Source organism: Pomacea canaliculata, linkage group LG13 (assembly GCF_003073045.1).
Source record: "Pomacea canaliculata isolate SZHN2017 linkage group LG13, ASM307304v1, whole genome shotgun sequence".
In the NCBI taxonomy this organism is placed as follows: Eukaryota; Metazoa; Mollusca; class Gastropoda; order Architaenioglossa; family Ampullariidae; genus Pomacea; species Pomacea canaliculata.
The window spans coordinates 4,228,558-4,256,362 of NC_037602.1; the positions used below are offsets into that span (position 1 = coordinate 4,228,558).

Sequence of the window (27,805 nt, forward strand, 5' to 3'; positions counted from 1 at the left end):
AATGTAAAAAACAAAAAAGATAAATAGTCACCAACAAAGAAAGCATCAGACTGTTATGAAGTTTACTCGTTTGTAAAAATTTTACTTGTACAGCTCTTCAAGAATGAAATTTCAGAATCATGAAAGCCATCAGTCCCATTCTAATATAGTAGCATGCTAAGGCTCTTAAATCAAAGAAAACACTTATAATTGACTTCCTAGAAAAGTCACTATTTACATGTGATATGATTTACTAAAAATACTGCTTCCAATTACTACTTTAAAAAATTTAACAATGATCCTTTTTGCTTCTTGGTGTTTTGAATTTATGTGCAACATGTACCATAAAGAAACAATTTTTAATCATTGTTTACAGCATTTCCAGGACATTGAATACCTGCATAAAGTAAAGAAATGCTTCACACAAAAATACAAAACTGAAAATAAAATATTTAATAAACAAGACAAAAATTTTCTTCACAAAAGTAATGAGCAAACAGAACATACTATCACAAATGACTCTTGCTCTTCCTCAGCTCTTGTTCATGTCATCTGCAATCAAAATCATTTAAATAGCTCATTCACATAAAATGTAAGTGAAAGAAAATGTTATGCCCTTTTGCATTCTAATAACTTTTATGGCTTATGGCTAAAGACCTAGCACACTTCATTAATTATATGTGGGGCTGTGTGTGTGTTTTTTTATTATTAACTTGGAAGCGTTTTCATTTGAAATGCCTTTTGTGGCACTGGACACTTCCTACTGATCTACTGATATCCAAACTACGCAATTTTAAGAAAAATTCCAAAATTGTAAAAGAAACTAATTTAAATGGCAGAGATTATGAAGAATGAAAATTACACACAGGCATTAATAATCACTAACAAAATAGCAAGATTATACTCCGGCTACCGGTTGGTAGCAGACAAGATTCGTTTTTACCCAAGCCAACGTTCATGTTCTATTCATTACGGTCCTTGTGCTGCAAAACTTGCTCTCTCCGACACCTGCCCGTATTTTTTAAAAAGAAAGCATATTTTTCAAGAAAGCACTTATACAGTCGCAAACTTACCTTGCAAAAAAATGCAAATTATTATCTTTCTGCTGTGTCAAGCCGTCTTTACCATCAATCCGCCAGTTATCTTTCTTGATAGGATGTAACCTTTGACCTAAATTTTTAGAAGGAGTACGTTCCCTTGGCCTAGCGTTGCCATGGTAGTGATAGCTGTGAAAGAGTCGTAGACTTCTTCAGAAATTTGCGGTAAAAACAATCGCAACCAACAAATGAAATGAAAAAAGCAGGCAAACTTGTACTAAAAACTCCGCCAGAGGCCTTTAAATACAGGCAAATGCAGAAAGACTCACAATAATAATAATTAAAGTTCTCGTAAAAACATCTGCAAAGCACGTATTGTTTATTATACGATTATAAACATATGATATGTGTGTGTGTGTTTAAGCTGGGGATATTAAATTTATTTAAATGTCCCGTATCGACATAAACAGATGATTGATGGGGACAAAGAAAGCTGCCGATCCACTTTTTTTTTTTTTTTTTTTTTTTTTTGTTTATTTGTAAAGACTTATGAATATATTGTTCTCTATAGTAAACCTGCATAAAGAGCTAGACCACGAACTTGTATTACATTTCGCATGCGATGACACTAATAGTTGAACGTCCTGACAGTCGCTTCCGACAGCTTGTAAACTCAGTGTGGTTTATCAGAGAAACATTCGGCAGAAAACCTTAAGAGCATAAAAAAGAAACAGTAGAAAGACTTCTACTTTTTAGATGCGTTCTATGACTAGAGCTGTGGTATGGATTGGAACATTTATTGCTCGGATTGGAGTTTTTTCCTAACGATAGTGCCCAGTGAGAACAACTTTTGGCCATATCTCTTCTTTATCCCATATGACATTCTAAACAAGTTCTATAGCGCTCTCTTAATCAGCTTTATTCACATTTTGTTTGCGTGTTTCTGTGTATGCGTGTTCATAATGAAGTTGTCTATGCATCATTTACGCATACGAAGACAGGCTTCATATGAAAGGGTGCTCCGTCAACCATTCTTTGAAAGGAAAAAAAAAGGAAAAGAAGATGGGGAAAAATCTTCTAAGGCCAGACCCCCTTCACAGCCGCAGGCTGAGTACAGCATCCCCTGCCCCCATCTTATCAGGCCTGAGCGAGCGCACACACACAACACACACAAAACCACCACCACCACTACCTTACCACCAACACCAACACCAACACCAACACCACACCAACCAAGCAGCCATCCAGCCAACCAACCAAACAACTAAATGTTAGTTTAATCCTTGTTACTCATTGAGGAGCATAGGGCCGCAATGCAATGAAGCATGATCCTAAATATTGATTTAGAAAATGCTTTCTTCCAATATCTCCAGTTTTATGTACTACTACTTTTTCTTACATAACGATTACCGTTATTGTCGCTAGTGCTAATGTTCTGTGTGTGTTGGGATCCTGGAGCTAGGTCGATGCAATTTATCGCAAGGGAAAAGTTTTCTAAAGGCTAGCAGTGACAGTTAGGCCCTCATATACTTTCATATTCGATCATGTTGATTGTATTTTATCCATAGAAGTTATTTAAAATTACCACTTGAATATATCAGCTGGCTATTTAGAATATAACAATAGAGAAAAATTAAAGTCGCGTCACAGGATTAAAAAAATAACCAACAGAGCTTCCACAGAAATCGATGACATACGAAATAAAACATTTTTCATTATATGGCGTCGCAGAATGCCCGCCTGGGGAAAGCATATTGACGACTAGTCATTTTATATTCATGTAGAGAATGTTCCCTCTGTGAGAACACAATGGCTAACCATTGATAATTTAAACAGCGAGATAACCATTGCTAAATAATACAGGACGGGTTTTAAAATCTCTTTTGAAATCTGAGGAAATATAAGTGCACAAGAGGAAAGCTTTTATAATGATACGTCGTCTCACTGTCCAAGGAAACTATTTTTTTTTCAGAAGCTAAGAAGAGATGGACAATATAAACGCACGACTACAGGTTTCTAAATGCAAGTATGTGGTTAGTATGTTCCGTTATGTAGTAAGGAGCATATGCACATAAACGTAGGTAACATTTAGGTGCACATGTGTCGATTGTGTGTGTGTGTGTGAGAGAGAGAGAGAGAGAGAGAGAGAGAGTTCGTGTGTACTTTTTCTCATGTACAAGTTTTTAGGTCGATTTCATTTTTTAAAACATCATCCTTTAGAAAAATCCGAATGCCCTTATGCTTATCTGCGAATGGGTGTAACGATTTTCTTTTAATTGAAAAACACTGTAATACGGAGACCATTGTTTCACAAAGAATTTATTCGCCATCCCAGTCTCTACTAATCTAATCAATATCTGCCTCAGTAGGGTCCCAATGAAGTAAAGACTAACATGCAGCCACTGGAGCGTAGCAGTCGAAGTGATGTTGGTAAAAAAGAGTTCGATTAGTTCCCAACATGTCTGTTGTCAGCAGCAATGCTGCAGGAAAAGGTTGACAGCTTCGTTAAGCAGACTCACGATAAGTTATTAACCATCACTCCCATAACATCCATGGAAACAAAATAGAAAGTGATGTTTGGTACCTTCCCAACCTACAAGTACAATGAAGCTCAGATATATTTTAATACTTATACATATACGAGCACAATTTAAAAAATTGAAGACTATAAACAATATTGTTTTTGTTGTTGTTTATTGAACATAAAGTTGCTTTATCTCCATCTGTATCTAATGATCGCATATCTCGACTGTCAAAATCAATCCGTTAATACACAGTGAATTTTCGTATTATTTATGCCCCGTGTGCCTGCGGGTCTGCGTGTGCATGCCACATACGCCACCTCGTTAAGAAATGACAGATTTCGAACTCTGGCGTTAGCAGGAAACCCTGTGTCGCTATAGCAACCATGCCCAGGTCTTACACATCAGGTGCGCCCCCTGAGTAATTTCCGAAGTCCTACTGGGAGGCATGCATTAAAGTGTTGACACAAGCCAGCAGAAATGAGTGCTTTGTGTGCATAAACACCAGTAACTGCACCGCGTATTAATTTTACTTCGTTCCAGCATTCCCGCGGATGGAGTCAACGTTCAGACTACCTTAAGTCACGAGGTATGCCCCAAGGTATCAGCGGTGCAAGCCCTCCCGACAGAGCCCCGATTATATATCGCCGTAAAGGGACAGAAATGTGCCTCAGGGGAGAGCATCGATCATTACCATGACAGGTATTAAAATGATGAAAAACACCCGCAGCATATGCCGTATGTAAGTGTGCGCAGAAAAGCGTGTATCCTTCTGTTGCAGCTCTGGGAGGAATATTAAACATTAATCTAAATCATTTGAGCCAAAACGAGTCAGGAAGCTGCGGGGAAGGATAATCCCATGGGGAATCATAGACTATTGTATGTATACTGACTTCCTTTAGCTTCCTTGAAGTAAAACCTATTAATGCGCAATATCTAATATTTCCACAAAATAGTCATTTGCAACGTATTTTCTCGATCGAACTCTTTTTTCTCGAAATCAATTACCTAGATAGAGGCTGTTAATCAATGCAAAGTGGAAGTCAAACGATTTTCACACCTTCATAAGTGATCGTCAACAAAGGTCTCACCATGTTAAATTAATTCCACTAATTTGAAATTCCATTTTTCACTAGCGCACTGATAGTACTGAATTGTACTAACAGAAGTTCACATACAATCACATTATTCCAAAGCTCCAATGTAAAATAACATTAATATTTACATAAAATATTTTATAATATAACAATTTAAATACAAGTAGCCAAATAGCTAAAACGTTGATCACTAATTACAACATAGGTCTTGCTTCTGGCTTACATAATTTCTGACATCGTGATCAACTTGATTAAAAGACTGAGCATTCTATTGTGATTTTTTGTTTGTGAGCAGGCAACAACAATTTTGAAAACTAAATGCGCGTATGTGTTACATAACTGAGCGAACAGCAGTGTATCCTTCATAATCATACCTAATGTTTTTATTACGTATACATTATTAATTCAACTCTGATGGTTGTTTTCTTTTTCTTTTTTACTATTATTTGCGTAGCATATAAGATAATTGTTTACGCTTATAAAAAAAAACTACTCGGAAGACTACAGTTTGCCATCAGTTTGGAGGATACACTATGAGATAGAGGGATGGAGATTGAAAAAGAGAGAAAGAGAGAAGCTTGGCGGCTGGCACAGCAATGTTTGTCTTCCCTCACTTCAAACTGTCTCCTGCGTTTGGTCTGCTTCTTGAGTGCACTGAACCCTGACAGCTTGTCAGCCGGGGCATCACCCGAGCAACGCCTGGTATCCTTGCTACTTACATTCATATGTGCTGTTGGCATATGCGCAGAAGGTCGTGATGTTCATTTAGAATCTTTTGGAATATGCAACCTAATATTTATAGCTATTTCTTTAACAATAAGACCCACTAACTCGTGGAACACACTTTCTATGGGACAATGGTGATTATCAGCAGTTTGTCAGGTAGTATAACAGCAAAGTCACACAATGCTATGGCTATCAAACCGGAGATGAAGACAGAACGAGTTGATGGATTTGGAAAAAACCCGCAAATAATCAATTATCTATCTGGTGACTGGCGTATTGATTGGATCGTTTCTAAACGTTGAGTATGAATTTTAGAAAAAAAAGTACAAACGCAATGACCTGCACATTCATCAACATAAACTCAAGCACAGAAAGACACGGATTCTGCCGCTTGATTACACTTTAATGCATGTCGACATCAGTGTTCACGCTTGGTAGATGGTGCATTATTTGTAGCTCAGTTCTTTTAAAAACACTCCGCCGCTTGCTTCTAGATTGAGAGGTATGCTCATTCATGCAAGGGACAGAGGAAAAAAAGGCAGGAAAATGAGAGGAGAAAAAAAAAAAGGGAGGATACAGACTAAAAAAAGGAACAAGGAGAAGGGAACAGAGTAGGAAGAGGAGCAGGAGAAGAAGAAGAGACTGGCGACAAGAACAGATAAATAAATCATATATTCTCTCATTCTTTGAAAACCGTTTACAGGTATTCTTTTCGTCGTGTACTGTCTGTTCAGCTCTGCCTTTGTCGAAGCAAGCAGGTAGGAGTGTCTGTGTTTAATGAATTATCGTTGTTATCACTTTTAGAAAAGTTAACCCCGCAATCTCAAAAGCAAAAATATCCAGGTATGTAATTAACACTCATGCACAAACATGATTTAAAACACAAATCACGGAGCAATAATGAGTTTTGAAGAAAATGTAAGAAATCACTGACTGCTTGAAAACACAGAAGCTCAAGGAATAATAAAAATTCATATCTAATTAAAAATAGGTTATATTGCAACTAGATGAGTAATAAAAGAGTGCATGAAACCATGTGGAACAAAAGAAAGGAAGGAAGAAATGTGTATTTCATTCGCTTACGTATGAGGGATATTTGCTACTGAAGAAAGAGAGAGAGAGAGAGAGAGAGAAAAAGAAAGAAAGGGAAAAAAAAAGCTACGAGATGGCAAAGAATAAAGAAGAAGAGAAAGGTCACGTTTCTAGAAGCTAAGCCATGCGTATCGTTGTCGCGAGGGCATATGAGTGCACCGCCAGCCAGACGAGGGTCCAGCCTGCTGCTGGTGCGCAGCACTTGTCACCTGCAGCGTGCGACAGGTCTCTTCCATCACGGCGCGGCAGTTGTGTGACCGATGCCCGGCAGACTTGCCGATAAATCCCGTCCCACGCTGGAGGTCTCAGGCCTGTCGCTGCAGCAATTATGTCGGCAAAACACCATTCCTTTCATTTTTACTCGTGCTGAACCTGAGTGGACGATATGAATTCTGTGGAGTCTTCGAGGTGACTTTTGTTTTGTTTTGTTCTGCAAAGTGCCTGGCAGTTGTACGGACGTGGGAGGGATACCACCAGCCAGAGATGCCCCACTGACGTAAGTAATGGAAGCTTTGTGTCTCTAGAGAAGTCCAGTCGTAATTGTGTTGACGGACTTGGTGGGTCGAGTGAGAGCAGTTTGAGGGTTTAACACGTTGAGTGGTTTCCACTTGTTACATCAGGTGTCTGTGAATGAGTGGGCGCTTGCATTGTGTGGTAATCTGTCTACCGGTATGTGTACAGAGTATGAAAGAAAGGATATTTTATTATATATGCACATGTGTGTTTGTGTGTGTGTTTCAAGCTCACGTGAAATCTGCTTAAAATAAGTTTCTCTATGATCTTCAGTCTTTGCTACTCAATGTACTGCTGCGGTTGAACGGTAAAATACAAAGATTAAAACAATAATAACCGTTATGTACTACTTTGTTGTTTACCCTCGTATCATATGATGTTATTTAGCGTCGACCACATCATGTCACTTTGTCTCTTCGTCTGTCCGAGCTTTTCTCTTTCTGTCTTCCGAAAACCCAGAGTCAATAAACGTTTCCTCTAACAGTACCACGCGTATATTTTTAATACATTGTTACAAGTCTTTCAGGTCTAATTAGGTTTTCTTATAATTTCCCCCGTGCCAAACTATGTAGCTGCTCTTCAGGCACGTGTTGCGGTCGTTATTCCACACCTCACCCATCCACATTCAACGTCTGCGATTTTAATGGGACCCAGTTGAAAGACGAGTGCTCACGTTTCCTCGTGGTAAAGTCATCCATACCCCGTCTCCTCCCCAACTCTCTCCTAAAACGGAACCGAGAGAATCCATAAACATGCTCCTTTTTATTCGGGCACTTAAAAGCCTAAGCGCAGACTTGGGGACAAAGGTCAAAACCTTTCTTGGAAAGGTTCGCACTTCCTGTCGATAGAGTCCACTGATCATTATGGCTTCACGCACAAATCAATCAAAGTTCATTCGTTCTAAAATAGGGTTTTGTGGTCTTGGTAACACTAAACAAACAGTTTTTACCTCTAACATATAGGGAACACCGGAGACAGCAGACCTGGCTTCATCCCCCATCTTTCACGATGCTTAGTTCTTGACAAAATGAGATCAGTAAATTTGCCAGCTATAATTAAAATTTAACAAAACCCGGAAGGACTACAACAGATTATTTATTACTCTAAAGGGAGCAGAAATATGGTATCTCAAATCCTGCTCCATTAATAAACAAATTATTTGCGTCCACAGTTTTTTTGCTAATTTCACAAAAGGCGATGGCTTTTTTCTTGTTGGCTATAATTTTCCTCTGCGTTGTACTGAAGTTATATCCTGTTCGCAACCAACAACCGAATCCTACACTGTCAATACCAACACATACGTTCTTTTCTTTGGAAGGAAAGTCGCCTCCGGGTATTGAGAAGCGGGGGTCCTGGCAACGCTTGATGCTTCATCTAACGGTCGCTTCACTTTCTGTGCTACTAAATGGTGCATAAACGACCAAAGAGAGCAGAACCGGATACCAGAACCATGAAAGGTGTCTATAGCAAGCTGATCCGAATTGCAGATACAGACATAAGCTTCAGAGGCCATTGTTTTCACGGACCAAGCGAACCAAACGTTCTATTTTAACTGCTGGGTGGGCATGCAGGCATACCGATCATCCATAGCAGACTCAAACAGCTGTAAAAACTAAGTTCGGAAACACTGTACAGGTAGACAGACAAAATGGCAAATGAAAAGAGAATAGAATGACAATTGTTTTTACATCCTGTGAAAGACGTGGACGTTATCGTGAATATCGAACCAATGCTTCAGGATTTGACGATCTCATCAATTTTGTACCCGGAACCTAGTAAGGCAAGAAAAGAACAAGTAAAACGAACAAAGGGGAGGGAGAAGAATTGGTATTTTACGCCGAGCCTGTAACTAAGTCTGTATCAAGGCAAAACATCGAGCCCTGTAAACAGATGCCACATAAACAAAAACAACAAAAACAAAGAAAGAACAGAGTGTCAAAGACGAGATCTGAACTCAGGACAACTAATCCTTACTGTTTCTTTCAAGCAGTTATAGCGCTGTCATTAAATTTGTAGACAACAGCAGAAAGTAGATGAATGGATGGAGAGATGAAATGGGTGAATTTATAATTTTTCACACAGCTCAATATCATTTTTTTTTGGGGGGACTGGGGTTATCCGGTGCTATCACTATTTTCACGGGCTTTGTCTTCCTTCTTTTATTTTTGGGCATCCAGTGATTTTCAAACACTTGAGTTTAATCCGTTATCTCCGAACCACTACATTACTTTGTAACTCTGTCCACGACAGGTACACGTGTCACTAGTTTCAAGTTACCTATCGAAGGACAGAGTTCTTCGGGCCTTTGAAAACAGATGTCCTTCTAATAATTTATTTTACTCTAGAAAGTCATCAACATTGAATTGAATATAGTTGGGACTAGAAATGTTGATATCTGTTTAGAATAATATATCTCTTTTGTACACGTGACTATTGACCAGTGACCATTGTTAACACGTTACAAAACGCAGACATTAATCACCAAGTCTGTCTTTGTCACAGATCTTGAGAAAAATGTTCTGGAATTAACAATATCAGTTTAGTTCTGGCTGTGTTTTAAGGATTCGATGATAATAAAATTTCTGCTATCAGTACAACACGGATCCAGGTGTTAATTAAACAGTTGATCGATGTACAAACAAATAACACTTGTATTCTGTATCGAAGTAATCCCTAACAAGTACACAGAGAATGTGTCAGCCTAGTGGTCAGATCGCTGAGTTCAATAGCAGAAGAGAGCAACCAGCCGGTTCGATACCCGTGTGGGCTAGCAATCAGCTCTTGAATAAATACTTGACACGATAAAAAGGGTTGGGAAAGGAAAGGCAGAGAAGTCGATGTGATAGGCAAAAATAAAAATTCTGTCTCCGGGAAAGTGCTTGTCAAAATCTTCAGTGCAACATCCAAACCCTCATATCCACGACCAGCTTTATTTTCATTTCTATGTAGCCTAACAAATGGCATCCGTATGGCGGGTTGTACTGCAGCAGTCTGTGATCAGACAAGCCTGACAGTTAGAGTCAACCGTTTTTACCATGTCTGTAGAAGAAATGCTTGAACGTTTGCTGAAGTGTCTCTGGAAATGACATTTCAAAGGCGCACAAGAGCGCGAAACCCTTTGAAAATATTACAGTAATAAGTATGGCATTAGAATTACTCTCCAAAAGTAAATACACATTCCTATTTCATTTCCATCGGAAACATCGTGAACAGTATAAACACACCTGACCTCAATAATGTCCCTGTTTTTGCTACCATAACATGAGGTCTCTGTCTCCCACTGGCTGTAGCCTTGACAACATAAGCTTTTCTATGCGCATCCCCCCCCGCCCCACACACACACCACAATATCAAGTTTTCCTCTTTTTTTTTTTTTACGTTTTTCCTGTTGACCTGATCCCACAGAGTTAGCCATCAATCATTCATCCCATTGCTATTCGCACTCAAACCGAACAGGAAAAGGGGAAAGGCGATAATACGCAGAAAAACTATCATTTCGGAATTAAAATACAGGATTCATGAATGTAGATGATTAGAGAGTGAATGTTGGAGATGAGAATGGTTGGGGTTGTCGAGCTGGAAATAGAAATGGTCACAGTGTTAGAGTTGGGAAGAAAAGGAAAGGAGTTATAGTGCGAGAGTTGAGAACATAAACGGTTAAAATGTGAGAGAACATTTATGGAGTGTTGAGGTATTCTAGGTTAGCTTCTCTGAATATCAGGCCTGATTACAATGCCTGAACACGTTCAAGGAAATATTGGTGCCACTTGAAAATCCTCTTCATCTCATTTGACCCAAAATTTAAAGAAAACCTCTATGTGAGATGTGAGGTCAATATTAAGATGTCCCTAAAACTCCATCGTCTTAGAAACATTGAGCTCAGGAGGAGCGACACACTAAGCCAGACTCCACAGTGTGACAACACAGACACGTGTTCTCACAGACAGAACCTGACTGAGCCATGTCGTGCAATGATGAGGTCGTGACAATCTGTGACATTCATATTGACTGCGCTTGCAAGGAACAAAAAAATCATTTCTGGGCAATCTGAAAGGCTCACTGTCAAAAGTGAATGATTATGCTTTGGCTGTGTTCTCAGGGATCTTTGGGTTTTAAGGCCAAGCTCGGGACAAACGCAGCAGCATGGCTTCAATGAGGTAGCGAGGGTAGGGGTACGGGTGGAAGGGGAGGGATAGAAAAAATAAGCCAGTGACAGAAGGTCAGAAACATTAACTTTTTAAATTTCTATTTGGTAGAGGTAGATAGGGATCATAAATAAAGATAAAATATACACATATATAAATGAAAAATGCTGCAACTGCTTAAGTTGCTACATTTATAAAAATCTAGATATTAAGAACCTTACTTTATGCTATAAGCATCATTAACAAAATGATGCCAAAGAATGGACGAACAAAAAAGTGTTATTTCCAGTTTTTGTTGCAGGGAGAGCTATTTCCGGCCAGCAAGTCCAATCATGATGATGCAGTTAGCACAGAGGTTGTCAGATAAATTCGACGACCGCCGCCTCAGGATCAACGTGGGCGGAGTAATCTTCGAGACAATGCGAAGCACCCTGAGGAAACGGCCGGCCACCCGGCTGGCGCTGCTGGCTGACCGGCTGGAGTCGGACGAGACGTGGGATGTTGAGCGGAAAGAGTACTTCTTCGATCGACATCCGGGCGTTTTTTCATCCATTCTGCACTGCTACCGCACAGACGAATTGCACACAGAGCACAATCTGTGCGGGAACATCATAAAAAATGTAAGTGGGTTGTTGGTTGGACGGCATAACGATTAAAAAAAATAATAATTACCAGTAGTTGATTCCACAGAGATTTATCGCATTATTGGTAGCCTAAGGGCGTATTTACTTCGGCAGCGGATTCATCAAACCACAATAAAGTATGCTTGTAAGAGGGTGGACAAAATGATGAGACAAAATAGCTTGAAAACAGTTATGATTACAAATAATTACATAGGGATAGGGCATGCGGTGTTTGTATTCCAGACTAACCCTCTTCGCGAACTTGCAGCATTAAAAAAGCAGCGATAAATAATAGTTTATAAATAAAATCAGTAAAATTTTCGAGCCATGTCCATGCGAGACATTCTAAGCTTATTCCATTATAATTAATAGTTATAATTACTATAGTATAATAACCGAAAAAAGGTCAGGGTTAAAGAACAAGGACCCGCACTCTAAGTAGGGAACACCTGCCTCTTGCTTTTAGGTAGTGACGGTCGTTTAAGGTATTACCTCTTATTAATTTCGCCAGATTTTTGCGGTTCAGAGCAGAAAGTTCGATAAATTAGAGAAATCGATGTTGTGTTGTCTGACTGCTGCCAGACATGTCTAGAAACAGAACTGTGGCCAGTCAACATGCTAAGTAAAAGCCAAACAGCCCTATCAGAGGGAAAAGGAAAGTTGATGGAGGAGAGCTATCGTCAGAATGCGAGATAACTCTACTGGTTTGTCGTGGCAAAACAAGCCAGGTTTTAGGACAGACCAATATGTCTTTTCTCAATGTTTGTCCATTAACCTGTTTAATAAGCTGTTTGCACATTAATTAGTTATCCCATTAATAGCAAACAAAAACCTCACACGCTCTCAATGGTATCCACAACAACAGTCGTGAATTACAGAGAAAAGGTTAATACGGGATATATGGGACATTTTAGGGGAGAATAATTCATATTTTGATAACATGTTTGCTGTTATTCCCGAAGAGCTGTCGAACTGGCGTCTAATAGCAGCCGTTTGCTTCTCTTATCTGAACTTGCAAACCCTGGCAACGGACATGAAAATGGTTACACTATCGCAATCCTCTTTCTGTTATCAGTGTCAGATCAAATGGGATGTTTCAAAGAACGCGAAAGGTCCCGCGACAACTGCCATATTTTCAAATACAATAACGTTTATTTAAGAAGTCAGTACAGATATATGCAAAAACCTATATCAAATAGGTATTAGACAGCATACCTCAGAGAAGCAGAGAAAACAAATAAACTGGAATAAAATAAAAATGATAAAACATGAAAGGTGATACGACAGTGGACATTGCTTTCCAGTATCGAAGACATCTGTGCAAGCAACAGACAGTAATTAATAAAAAAAGGTCTACTATTGAAACTGGCTGAATTCAATTTTTCTGTTTCTTATACAAAAATTAGTATATGTAGCCATTAATGAATTGTAAGTGGTTTTTAAAAAAGTGTTTAAATGATTTTAAACATAATTTGATAGCTTAACAGAAGTAGCAGACTCCCTAAAGAGTTGATGAAAGGTAACTCGCAGATTCGTTTTGGGTCTGAAATGAAATTTACTGACTAATACTTTTTGCTTATTCTTTTAAGAACTTTCGATTTACAAGTACAGACGGTTTCTAGGAATTAATTAGACTATACATTTTCTGTAGCTGATGTATGTTTGAATGGGTTGTCAATGAAGAACAAAATCGTGAGATATACAATAATTTCGATTCCATATGTTTTTGAGATCAGTGTTTTTTACGTGCTGAAGAATTTGATTAGAGCCTTTAAGGCACCCAGAGAAGAAAATTACAGCATGTTTATCCACAAGCAAGGCTCAAACAATAATGATGTCGACAGGAAGGGATGAATAGGACTAATTTTAGAACTGCTTATAATCACACAAATAGCAAAACATGTTGTTTAGAATCACACAAGAAGTGAATGTAGAACAAAGATTTCTAGAATACAAAGAAGATGTCAGTCATCTATCAGGGTCCTTAAAAGACTAAAGATGACTTATAGTAATGGATATTTGTGCACCATTTTATGAATGTGTTAATCAAACGGAAAGATTTGAAAAAAAATGATCGATCGGCATTTAGTTTCGGCTGCTTTTAAACTCGGATAATAAATTCGGTCCCGCTGACAAAAGCAACTAGCAATAAAATAGAAATCGGAGAACTTTGTGAAACGTATAGCGAACTTAAATGAAAATTCACAATTAGAAAGGCTAAGACAAGAAGAATTTTCAAAAAAGGAAGCAACAAAAAAGATTATTCTTATCCATCAAATTCTGCTTTGATAACCGTTAATTTGACATTTTAAGACCCTCGGTCCTGTTGCTAGCGACTGAATTCCTTATCTGAACTCTTCTCACCAAATGACTCATTAGTTTTAATAATCTTACAATCTGTTACTTGAGCATTTTTGTCAATGTGAGATATGCAAATGCTTCTTGACCACACGTGACAATTTTGATCCCGACAATGATTTTCTCTTAAAGCAAGCCAAATGATTTCAGACCAAACTGCTGGTGTTAAATCTCCTTCGAGGGAGTTCCTTTGTCATTTTTACGTTTCCATAAACTTTAAAATTTTGAATAACCAACAAACGATCAGCCCTCTCATCGAGATTAAATAGTTTGCAAAACCAGATCTTCAAATGCCTTTTATTCTCAAACGGCGTGAAAGATAGATTCCATAAATCAGAACTGTTTAAAGACGTGCCAATTTGTTAACCCGTGATATCTTGTAATTTAAAGACCAAGAATATGCTAGCTGTTGTGTGCAGGCTTAAAAACTTAGTTAAAAATAGGTAAATGTGTTTCTTGTCTTAGATAGACTGTGCAGATAGAAATCTTCAGGAAATGACAATGAGTACAAGCTAGCTCCATCTGAGTTTCGAAGAGAATATTCAGCAACAGCATTGTGTCCTGGTTTGTTTTCTTTGCATCTTTTCTCTTCAGATTCAGCTGACGCAGACGACACTATTTTTAGATATACCGCCTTTTCCTGTTTTCTGAACAAACCCAGGTGTGATTAAGGGACAATATTGATATATCTCTCGTGTCTCTTTGTCATAAAATACCACAGGAATATGTTTTTGTGATACTTGAATCTCAAGATTTTAGCATTAAAAATGAAATCTTGATCACGTACCGTAACATAAATATAATATGGCTCACCCCCTGTGAACTTAATGAATGTGAACTTTGCTAATTTTATTTATCTGAATATTCAGTAGTAGAATAATCAATTATCTGCAGATTGACATGTTGTAGAATAAAGATGTCTTAAACTGAAATGCAATGTTGATGCCGATGCAGTAGCACGATTCGTTGAAACTAAAGAAGCCTGTCGTCTGCTTCTAGTTTTCCCGTCCATTAGTCTGTGGCAGCATTTTTTTTATTTCTCTGTTATAGAACTCAGGATAACCTGAGCATTTGAAATCAGCTGAATGTAGTTTGATAACAACCGACAATTGTGCATTAAGCACAGACATTGTTCACATACTGTATATTCATCGATGAACCCAAACCAAAACTGGAAGAGGTCATCCCCATAATTTGTGGTGCAGGTTACATACCCGTATAATATCTCAAAAAAAAAAAAAAAAAAAGGTCCGTGCAGTCTATTTAAGTTTTTGCCTTGCACTTAATTCAGAGTAATGAAATAAAATAATTCTTCCGTGAAAATTAGATTGCGGAGGAGTAATGGCCAATGAGAGAAGTGAACTACAAATTTGGTTTCACTTTAGTTGTGGTTGTAAAGCAAACAACACTATTGACAGAGATCTTCCTCGGAGCGCGTGTTGGCACCGTAGCCATGAGCACAGGCAACACAAGTCTGGCAAGCCTGTCATAACCAACGCAAAATTTATCACACAGGCGCTGTTTACATAAATATTAACCATTGTTAGCAAAATATAATTATGACTCAAAGGAATAGAGCCCACAACACAATGGGAATTCTCGAAGCAAGATCTGATGCATCGTTAATTATAAAATATACTTCCGCTTGTGTGTTTTGTCTCTGTAAAATTCTTTTGTTCATGGCTATAGGTTTTGCTTTTGTTGTCCTAGAGGCAGACGTGGTCCAACAGACACGCTTGCTTGCTCAAGTGGTTTGGAATGTTTTGAAAGTCTGTTCGCTCGAAAAAATACAGATAATTGAAGACATAGAATACTATATATGAAGAAGAAATATTCCTCCCCCCTATCTCTCTCTCTCTCTCTCTCACACACACACACACATACACATGAACATGTCACGCATGAATGCATGAGCGGATTTGAACAATCGCGTGGACGCACGTCGATGTAAGCAATCTTACTAAAAAAAAAAAAAAACCAAAAAAAAAAAAACAAACAACAACAACAACAAAAATAGAAGAGCTTTTTGTTTAAATGGGTATATATTACTAGTAGGGGTAGAGGGTGGATGGCAATCTGTAGACCAGCACAAGAGACGAACTATGTTATCATACCGTGCCATGAAACCAGTGATCTCTATTTCATATACCGCATTGAGAAAGGACTTCATAAAATAACATCCCTCTACACTCAGCCGCAAATTAAGTCTGCTTTAAAACTAAAAACAAAAACAAAACAAAAAAAAAAATGTACGCTGACTTCGAACCAGACACTTCTGAGAAAGCTGTTCTCCGAACCGTTCTTGCTGTCTGCGGAAGAAGTGCGAGTGGCTGAATGACAAAGAGTTTTGTTGCTAGGTAATGGGGGCAGGGTGGCGTGACTGACGTGTTTAGCAGTCGGCACGCGATGCGGGTGGCAGGGAGAATGACACAAGATGTAGTGCAATGACCAACTTCCGGTGTCCAATCGATGGCCTCATTGCTCCGAGGCCGACAGAGAGGAGCACGTGTCGTTCCTGTGAGATTAGTTTCAAAGACGAGATGAGACAGAGAAGCGAACAGCTTTAGCCAGTACAGCTTTCACCGAAATCAGAGTAGAAAAATCGTTTACAAATTTGAAAGGTAGAAACTCTGAACAGGTAAAAAGGGATTTTTTAGAAGAGGATAAAAATAAACTCTATAAAGGGGGAAGGAAAAACGAAATAAAAAATGTTACCAGAAGGAGACTTACAAGCTAATCTAATGCTAAAATAAATTATATAAATAAAACAAAAATAACACACATTATCATGCATTAATTTTCTATCTACTGCCACAAGCCAGTCCCCTAATCTGAATAGGTAGACTTAGAAATGTGTTCCACATTGTAGGAGATTGCAGAACAGGTTTGGTCCAGTCAAAATGGAGGCTTTAGCGAGTGACAGGAGATGAAAGATGTTGGCAATAAATTTCTCATCCGCCTGCAAGATTCATTTCCAGCCTTCAGAATAGTTTAACAGTCATTGTGCGTTGTTGCTTCAGACACCAGTTAGTCCAGAGTGCAATCGGTGATGGAAGGTCCACTGTCATACAGGGAATAGTGAGTGTGGAGTCTGCTTCTTTTCTTGTACGGAGCAAAAAAAAAAAAAAAGCCAACGTTCTTTAGACACGTTACTGATAGGTATAGTCATGGTTTTAAACAATGCAGGTGTAGTCTACACAAACCACAACATGGACAAGTCGTGCTAAGGGATGAATGGATGAAACCTAGAAACTAACGACACAGAATTCTAATGTGATTAAAAATTAAACCCCGCGTATTTGAATATTGCTTTCCCTGTATGGGTTTCTGCTCTTACTTCAAACATTAACAAAGAAATCTAGAATGAATAATTGTTTTGGTATAACGTGAATAAGGTAATTTCTGGAAAAGGTTTACCATTTGGGCACTTCTTATGCCGATATGAAAAGCGTAGTGAGAATTCTAGGCATTTTACATAAGATTTACAAATAAAGAACAGTAGAGAGCGAGGACAAGGAATTCGAAACCACATGGGCACAACTGAGAGGGGCTGCCCTATACCGGGTCCGCAGGTGAGGTGTTGTTGCAGCCCTACTGTCCTCGATTAGACACGAGGAATAAACTAAACTAAAACGACTAGTCCACAGACATCGGACAGAATAGAGGAATGGTGATGGAAACCCTATAACACAGAAAACACCGCGATCACCGGAGTCTTACGTCATACACACATTGTTAATAAACTTCGCTTCTCCGCACCTGTGGCAAAAATCAATTATAAACCCATAAATAAGCTCCTAAAGACTTAAGTTTTACGACTGAGTTCCGGCAGGCACAAATTTTAGTTCACTTTGCATCTCTATGGATAAAATCGATCAAAATCGTAAACAAAATGCACGAAGCTCACATAATGTTAGATAATAAATTGCAAAATGTGATTTATTTGACAGACAGACAGACAGACAGACAGACAGACAGACAGACAGACAGACAGACAGACAGACAGACAGACAGACAGACAGACAGACAGACAGACAGACAGACAAGCAATAACATTGGTAAAGAATATTGACATGACACATTTTTACAGTGAAGCCATTCAAAGATAAGGATAAGGGAAGCCTGTCTACTGGATGTCTTTAATTTACTAAAGGAATCAGATTTGAGTGAAAATAGAAATGTATCCTCAGTAAACAATCATGTCGTCTGCAGAATAATATTGAGGAGAACGAGTTGATAGTTTTCTACGAATTCCTATCAGCATCCCCAAACGATTTCTTCTTCAAACAAGCATTAGGAACTATTTGTGGGGAATGCAGAATTAATAAGCTTTGTGTAAAAGTGTTTTGCTGCATTGCTCCTGCCTACAATAATTACTAGTATTAATGCTGATCAAGTTATAAACTTGAGTAAGAGCCTTAGCATCAGCACTTAAGACTATTATCTGATTTCTTTGATGTTGGAACTTTTTGCTGAATGAAAAAAATTCAGAATAGTATAGCAGTGTGTGTGTGTGTGATAGAGAGAGAGAGAGAGTGAGAGTGAGAGTGAGAGTGAGAGTGAGAGTGAGAGTGAGAAGTGAAGTGAGAAGTCTGATTGTAAAATTAATTCAATGTGTAATCATAATTAATTTTTTTTCAAAAGTAACTTCTGCATGAGTGTTAAACTATTTTCATACTATGTGGATTGGGTGACATTTTTAATAGAATAAAATATATTTAGTAAAATTCTACAAGATTCCAGCACTTTTGTCCACACTAATAATTATCATCGATATTTATAAATTGTATTTAGATAGTTGCATTTACATAGATTATTCTTGTTTCAGGAACTAGAGTACTGGGGCTTGACAGAGCTCGACATCGAGCCCTGTTGCTGGGGTCACTACTGCAAGTTCAAGGAGAACAAAGAAACGTTGACTGCACTAGATGACAACTTCACCTTTCGTTTCGAAGAGGACAGCCTGACCAAGGAGCTGTCCTACTTCACAAAATTCAAGCAAAATATGTGGATCTTTCTAGAAGATCCGTCATCATCTCGGGGAGCTAAGGTATGCTACCTACACGACTTTGTTTTTGGAGAACAATAAGCGAGTTTGTTTACTGCTATACTCTTATTTAGTTAAATAGTCGATTTGTCCTTATCCGTGTTTGATAGTTGAAGAGTTTCAACTAATAATATGTGTCTTTGATGTCCATTTATTTGACTCTTTTTAGTTCAAAGTCCTTACTGTTACCTTGTACAGTCACTGTTTAATTTTCTGCAAATTTGTACGAGTAGTTCTATTGTCAATGGGGAGGGAAGTGTTAGAGACCTCACACCTCACGATCAGCTTAACTTTTCCTCATTACTTTATCTTCCTCAGTATTTAAAAAGTTAGGTATCCATTCCACAGTTGAGTTCAAAGGGCGAAAGTATGCTGCGCCACACGGGTATCGAACCGTCCAGTGCGAGTGCTGTCGGGTTCTAACGCCGTTGAGAGAAAGAAAGAGAGAGAGTCGTTTATTGTGGTTTGTCACTTTGTGACACTCAGGTAAAGCCATTTTCTCACGGTCGCCTATTGATCACACGATTTGCGGTGCGGTGAGTGTTTATAGCAGAAGTGGACTGGAAATAGCTTCCAGGAAGGGAACTGACCTTTGACCTATACCGCTCTTCGATTCATTTTCGGCGTTTCGCAACAACGTAAAAAAGTTAATACTCAATTACAAAGCAGCACGAAGATCGTATTTCATCGGAGAATTTAAATTAAGCGACCAGCAAAGGGAAGCTGAGGACTTGTGTCCAGTCTGACGAGCTAAATTTACATCACCGATCCAGATATCTTAATAATATTTTCATATTGTTTACCCGTTGCGTCGCAGATGTTGGGAGAACAGAGCATTGCTGTGGCTTGGAACAAAAGATGATTAATCCAATACTGGATGATATAGAGAGCAGGGGCAGGCATGGGCGTGCCGCAAGTGAGCTAGTAGAGAAGAGAGAGAGAGAGGGTGGGTCGCGTAGAAACTGAAAAAAAACCAGATGAAAGTTAAAAGAACAAAGAAGAAAAAAGAAGACTTAATGGAAGAAAAATAAAAAGAAAGTAAAGAATAACAAGAGTCCGATGGCTGGGTGTAGTTGCAGCCCTATGCTCCACTGGGGACGATTAAGAACAAGGGGAAGAAGAAAGAAGGACAAGAATTGACATAATAACGACGTAAGATGATTAATAAATTGTTTCTAATTAATACTTTTAGACAAAACAAAATTATACATAAAATAATCTAGTGGTCTTCATTGTTTTTGTGCTTTGCAAAAAATGCCTGTAACGTTTCAATTTTTATTGTTCAGGCCTTTGCCCTCCTGTCCATGTTCTTTGTGCTGCTGTCGATCGCTGTGTTCGTTCTGGAAACTCATCCAATCTTCCGAGTGCCACTGCCCAACACCAAGGTACCCAACAGCACGACCACCACGAACTACACGACAGACAACTCGTGCTGCTGCCAGACCCAGACCACCACCCCCAGTCTGTCCTTTGACCAGACCGAGCCGCACGAGGTCATGACCTATCTGGACTACGTCTGCGCGCCTTCTTCACGCTGGAGTACCTAGTGCGTGTCGGCTTCGCGCCAAAGAAGATGGAGTTCTTCCGCCGGCCCCTCAACATCATCGACATTCTGTGCCTTCTGCCTCACTTCACGTCCATCATCATCAAGACCGTCATCTCCAGCAACAGCGCCACCAACATATTGCGCTCCGTCCTGGCGCTGCGCATCATCCGGGTCCTGCGAATTTTCAAGCTGATGAAACACTATACGGCGTTCAAGATTCTGGTTTACACTATAAAGGTCTGAGGAAATGTCCGAGTCCCCTTGTTCTATGTAGTCTTCTATCTTGTGAACAGGACACTTCACAAAATTCAACCAAATTATGAAAGAATCAAAGAAATAAGAAAAATTACGACCAAAAGGAAAAGTAAGGAAAAAAGCAAGAAATGCAATCTGTAATTTTATTCCAAAAATTTTTTTGGTACAGCAGACAGGGATTAATAAACTCACACAAAGACAGAATAACGGATTACGACACAAATAGACAGGCAAACAGACAAAGAGGAAGGACAACTTTATAGATTTTTTCCTCCTCTGTATTAAATCCCAATAATCAATAAATCGTTTCTGTAAACTTTGTATAGGTGAGCACCAAGGAACTGCTTCTGCTGGTGGTTTTTCTCTTCTCCGGCGTCCTCATATTTGCCAGCGTCATTTTTTATGTAGAAAACAGCACCTTCAGTAACATCCCTATTGGATTCTGGTGGGCCATCGTAACTATGACAACTGTAGGCTATGGTGATAAGGTAGTACAGATTTACGTCTTAACTATTAGATATTAAGAAAAGATTAGTTAACATCAGAATTATTTCTGTATTTATTTAACGAGAATTTCATTGGGAATATTGGTGTAGGGATACACACTGTATTGTACCCATATGCTTCCTGTGTGTATATCTGTGTATTTTTTTGTATATCTGTTTGCGCAAGAATAATATTGAACGTGCAGTTTCAGAGCCTTACGAGTTTGTTTCACCTGTACAGGTGCCAATGTCGGAAGGTGGCTACATCATAGGTACCATGTGCGTGATATGCGGAGTTCTGACCGTGGCCTTCACGGTGCCTATTGTGGTCAACAACTTCACGCTCTACTACATGCACGCGCAGTCGCGCAATCAGCTTCCGCCACAGAAGAAGTTAGAGCTGCAGCGAAAGCTCATCCTGAAGAACCAGCGGGCAGCTGAATTCATCAAAAGACTTGCCATCAACGTACAAAACCGTCGCCAGAACACAACCACCATCGACAGTTTCAACAAGCTTGAGGACATGAAGACCCCGAGAACAATGACATCCAGGTGAAGATTCCGAGTGAGAGTGAGAGAATTCGTTTTAGTGTTTGCTATGCTGTGCTTTGTTTGTTTTGTTTTTGACTGGGGGTGGGCAGGATGTTGCTGAGTTGATTTAGTTTATCTGTCGGCATTAGCTGGAACTTATATCGATGGAAATATCAATTTGAAATAAATGGTAAAAATTTCTCTTGCTCAATTTCAATACATGAAGCATTGTAGATGAAAGACGTTTTCACTTTTGTTTGTTGAAGTGGCAGGTTGGCAAGAGAAAATTATCGACTACTCTTGTCTATAAAGAGATCAAAAGTTCCTTCAGCTGTATCAGTCCTGCATATAAGCAGAAACGAAAGATTTTTAACCCTTGATAAGACATGAAAACAAAATTATAGCATTATCTCAGAATCATTGCATCCATTCTATAACAACATCACATACTAATGCATCATATTAATATTCTTAATACTTTACTACCTTGCTCACAGTGGGATGCTACCTGGAAAACACTTTTCATTCTGTTATAATTTTAAAGTATTTTGTTGCTAACAGGAACTCCAAGGACTCAGGTATAGACACTTGTGTCACACCCAGTGAAGATCGTGTCCACTCTGGCTCCAGGAGGGATAAGAGACAATCAAGTTTACAGGATGTCAACGTCAACGACCACAACTCATCAAGAATACAGACGGTGTCTGAAATCGTTCAGGAGTTTGAGTTACCAGGGACACCAGAAATGGACTTTGGGTTCGAGCACGATTCGAAAACAGTAAGATAAGAATCAATATGCATTCCCTTGCTGCCAAAGCTTCCAGAGATGTTTAAATGTCAGGAACAAGTGTGTCGAGTAAGAAATTGAAGCGTGGAATGACTAACTCCCAGCATTTAGACAGGAAGATCCGGGATTTGAAAAAATCAAACTCCATTGTGAAGAGTTTCTAGCTAAATGCACCTTCTGTCCTAAAACGTTTCACCACTGCTTACCTTTTAAAAAAAACTTACTGTAAAAGAAGCCATGTGTATATTTACACTGCGTTGAAACCTTTATCAAACCTATCAGCTTTCGAACTGTAAATGTTGCCGAGAAAAGTAATTTTACAACACTTTTTAACCCACTAGAACACATCCTTTGTTTTCTTTTTGATTAGTTTATTGTAGTCGTTGTTGTCATCATCATCATCATCATCATCATCATCATCATCAGCAGCAGCAGCAGCAGCAGCAGCAGCAGCAGCAGCAGCACTCATATCATCGTGATTTTTTTTCTTGCTCTGTGTACTTAAATGGTGTGACCCAATGCCCCCAAAGTACTCATAAAAACCATATCATATATATATATACTGACCCCAAATGATTTCATACACCAATCAATAACGGTTCATCAATATAATGTTACCTTTTCATTACCAGTTTTCAAAGCCTTCATTCATTGGAAATTCACTAAATACTATAAGACTATGGACTTTGGAGTATCCATGATTTCCAAACCATGAAAATTAGTGATCAGGGGATTATCGAATGAGGTTACAGACATCACGGAATAATACTAGTAATCATACATTGATTGGTTAAAACTTCTTGATCTTCTTTGCAGCCCCAAGTCTTGGAATCGGAACATCTGCTTCACGAGCTCCAGGATGTGGAGGAGAAGAAAAAGGACGAACGCAGACGACAACTGGACATGATAGCTCACCGCAGAGAGCAGGTCAAGGCCAAGCTGACTCCTCGATCTCAGTTAGCTTCCGGTGTCGCAGCATTGTCAAAAACATCCCAGCCTCATCACTAGAGGATGCGAGGGTCAGCTACGCCATTTGCAGAACAGATGCAAGGACATGGAACGCCATTTGCACAGCAGCTGCAAGGACATTGAAAGAATCCCGCTTACAAATGGTTGAAAAATGTCATGAGGCAGACGAGGAGATAGACCACGAGAAACCATTTATAGGAGCAAATTTTGCTTAATCACTTCCATTCAGAAATGGGTCTACATGGAAATTTAGTAATCAAGTTACGTGATTTTTTTTTGGAACAGAAAAACACGAAGAATCCCAAACCTAGTCCTGGCGAAAAAAGAACAATCTGCTCAAAGAGAACCCATAATGTCCGACTCATGTCGCAGGATTTTGTTTCACTTTGCGGATTGTTAGAGTGGCTGGTGATATTAGGAGCCACCAAGACATCAAAGAAAATGCCTTTATTGGATTTACAGAGAAGCAGGGAGACTGTGAACGCGACTGAACAGTTGCACATAGCAGCAAATGTCAATGTGTTGATGATGTCTTTCAATTATCTACGATTTATTATGTTCGTCGTCATTGTGATTAGTGTCGTCGTCATGGTGATGGCCATCATTATTATCATTAACAATGCCTTTGGTTACCGGGTTGTCCAAGGACAACTTTTTTTTTATACTTTCCCAGGTGCAGCTAGGATCTGGTCTGTCATGCTGATTTCTGTTTGTACTTTTCATCATTCCTCACTCAGCTATCGTTCAGGGTATTTTGCTCAAGCCATCACGAATTCCTGTATAGTGTTCTACAGCTTTTTTGTCGCCCATCCGGTTTTATAACTGTTACAGAACAGGACAAGGTTGTAAACATTTTATTTTAATTTCTGCACATGAAAGTGTCCGTATATTTTTAGAACAAGAACCCAACTTTTAACCAAAGAGACGGAGAAAGGTCTGTCTGCTGATGATACACGAATCTTAAGGTTAGGTACTACCAACCTTTTTACCAATATCGTTCAGATAAGGTCAAACAGGTAAACCTGGTGTTTATTTCAGATTAGAGACACCTGTGTGAGGTACCTGTTCATGCTGCAAGAAATAAAAAACATCGGATGCTAGACACCATTTTTTTTAAAGGCTAAACCAATAACTTTCAAATAAGCAAAGACTTCTCCCATCTGAACCCTTCAGACCTTTCAGTGTTATCTCAACATCAGATTCAGCTCAGCGACAATCGATACATGGTGACAGGTCGTCGAGAATGGCATGTTTAGAGGAGCTGATAAAGAAAATACTGAACAAGAACTTCTTTTGTTGTGCACCTCGGGTGATAGGGCAGGTGTAACCACCTCACTCACTCCGCCACACAAACAAACAAATAAACTCTCACGTGGCATGTTAGGCGTGTCGAAAACAAGTGCAAAGTAGGTGATGCCGGCAATTCGATACATTACTGGTTTCTAACCCAGCATTGATACCAGCAGTTGCATTATGCATTATATTGCCTTATCATTTCCCGAGCAAGAGGGAAATTGGGGGCTGTCTCTCTCTCTCTCTCTCTCTCTCTCTCTCTCTCTCTCTCTACAGTGGAGGTAATCAATATGCCGGAGAGAAAAATCGTAATGAAGAACAAGTCGAAAATATGATCTCCTAGCTCGTTTCCTTTTGTGGTTTATGGTCAGTTCTTGTAAGCAATGTTTAGGGGAAATCGAACAAGATGGCGAATAGACTCCTTTTACCAAATCGTTTTTTGCGTCTCAGTGAAGGACATGGGTTGTGAAAACGTAGTTCTGTTCATTTTCTTGAACTGCACTGGTCGTTTGGAAGGATGCGAAGTATGACGAATGCAGCAGATGACAAGGGTCTTCATCAAGCAGGGGAAGTTTAGTTTCCTGTTTGCCAGTCTGTTCCTCTGTCGACCTCTTGAAGGTCTCTTAACGCACGAAAGGGGAGTAGGGGGATGGACGAGGGTCTTAGAGTGTTTTACGCTGTCACATGACCAATCAATATTAAATAAAGACCTCCAAATGTCGGAATTTGTCACGTCCCGGTACGTTAGAGTTGTTAGTCGGCGTGACACTTAATTGTATCACCGAGCTCTGTTGAGGATGCGGAATCACAATTTTGGTGTGATGGGGGTCAATGAACGCTGCCCCTCCGAAAGTACCGAATACAAGAAGTTGTGAAAGCTGTCAGTGCAGTTTTTTAAATTTATTTCTAAACTCCTGGCCTCCTGCTCCCCAGCCAGACAATGCCACTCTTTGTTTGATGACCACATCCTTGTCCCAGAACAACCACATATGGTCATCGAAGTTTTAGTTACTGTCCTGCACAACATTGGAAATCTCTCCCCTTGAATATCCTCCACCTATCCACCGTTGAATTCTTTAAACGTGCACTGAAACACACCTGTTTTATGATTATTACTCTTAACATCAATCCACATAATGCTAGTTCCTTTTATAACCCTTTCTTTCACTGTTTTCCCGTCTATTGACTAGTCTGCCTGCTCCTATTGCCCTGCAGATTTCCGCAACTCTCAATCTTTGTTTGTTCCACGATTCCTCTTTGCGTCTTCTATGTTTTTCTTTTATTACTTGCCTGCACGGTTGTTTGTCCTTCAGTCCATTGTCTGCTGGCAAAGTCTCGTCTAGTCTCAAGCGATGAGAGCATGATCTTTCATCCTCATCATCATCGTCGTCGTCGTCGTCATCGTCATCATCCTCATCGTCATCATCATTAAGCAAATACTTGCAGCAAAAAAAAAAGTGCACTAGTCTGTCAGTAGTCTATCCAAATCCACTGATTGTTCTGATACCACAAACGAAATGAACCTGGGTAAAAGAGAAAAAAAATTAAATAACAGATTTAAGTCCACTTATTGATTTGTCTTGTCTGCATCAGAAGTAATTTGTCCTTTCTGTAATTATCAGTTTCGTGATTCTCATTTATTTGTTGTTGATTGTGCTGGTCACAAACAATAATCTCTGAAGTTCTTAACATTGCTGACAATATATGGAATGTTAGTTTTACAATTTATTTTTCATTATAAATTTGTTTATAACAGATTTCTGAAACAATTTGTATGTAAAATTTATAAAATATGCTGAGTTGACCGTCATTAATTATGAAAACACTTGAAAGCATACAGAACACGGGAATAGAAAGAGAAAAAAATATACCATATAAAAAAACGGCTTTTTGACACAACTCTTGACAGATACTTTGAAGAATCTCATTACTTCTAGAGCTAAAATAGGGCAATTTAAAGATATTAAAACTACACAAAATAAAAGTTTCATCACGAACTTGTTTTCATTAAATTAAGGCTAGTTTATCTCCACTTCGTCTTTGTCAACTAAAGCTCGTAAAAAATTAAAACGGTTTTTTTTTCTCTCAAATAGGAGCTTGAATGTACATATTTATACAGTTAATAATTGATCAGCTTGTATATATATAATATTTACATTCTCCAGTAGCTGTTTACTGTATTCTTCATGTCCAGAGCAAGCAAAAACAGAGGTCAGCCCAGAAGCATTTCATCTGTTATTGTCTATCGTCAAACCCTCCTCAAGTGAGAAAAGGATTTTTTTTCTTGCTGCAAAAGATTCCGTCCTAATGCTATTCTCTTAATGAATGTTTTTACATTGCACTATATTGGTTTATATTTATAATTACCTAAAATGTCCCAGTTAATTATTTAACACACATCAAAGCATGTGGTAAGAATAAATGAAAAGCAATGCTTATGTACAGGGTTGTGTTCGAATTTTTGGTGCGCTCGTGGTCTAGAAGGCTGTGGTGGTGGTGGTGGTGATGATGGTGGTGGTGGAGGAGGAGTTGGACTGCGACATGGGGGGGGGTGCAGTGCGATTGTCATTTAACCGTTATTTTTGCTGCGTAGAATCAACTCTGCTATCGTCATCTTGGAGATGAGTCCCCTACCACATCCTGCCGTATCGCCATGACAACCACCATGTTTATCCACATGGCCTCCTTCACTTCCCACCAGCGTAAATCCTCGTCGGAACACAAACCCTCGTGCTGAGTGCGGCTGTTGGCACAAAGAGCTGACGTCCAAGGCAAACATCTCTGATCCGGTCTCCCGTGA

At 39.1% G+C, this 27,805-nt stretch overlaps 2 protein-coding genes across 2 annotated transcripts in view; one reads left to right on the top strand and one right to left on the bottom strand.

Moving 5' to 3' along the window:
- Positions 1 to 1,133, bottom strand: part of LOC112554366 (probable E3 ubiquitin-protein ligase HERC1) — a 56,443-nt gene extending 55,310 nt beyond the window's left edge. Inside the window, exons 1-2 of the mRNA XM_025222122.1 lie at positions 1,053 to 1,133; positions 487 to 531 (exon numbers count right to left, since the gene is read on the bottom strand). Of these exons, the coding sequence (XP_025077907.1) occupies position 487 (1 nt within the window). The 5' untranslated portion in view covers positions 488 to 531; positions 1,053 to 1,133. The remainder of the gene's footprint in view (positions 1 to 486; positions 532 to 1,052) is intronic.
- Positions 1,134 to 6,470: 5,337 nt separating this feature from the next.
- On the top strand, positions 6,471 to 27,422 carry LOC112554642 (potassium voltage-gated channel protein Shaw-like). Its single transcript, XM_025222570.1, is given in 9 exon segments — positions 6,471 to 6,949; positions 11,413 to 11,731; positions 18,921 to 19,142; positions 20,426 to 20,657; positions 20,660 to 20,922; positions 21,267 to 21,428; positions 21,667 to 21,977; positions 22,518 to 22,734; positions 23,560 to 27,422. Coding segments are annotated over 8 exon segments (1,887 nt in total). The 5' UTR covers positions 6,471 to 6,949; positions 11,413 to 11,443; the 3' UTR covers positions 23,752 to 27,422.
- Positions 27,423 to 27,805: the final 383 nt, after the last annotated feature.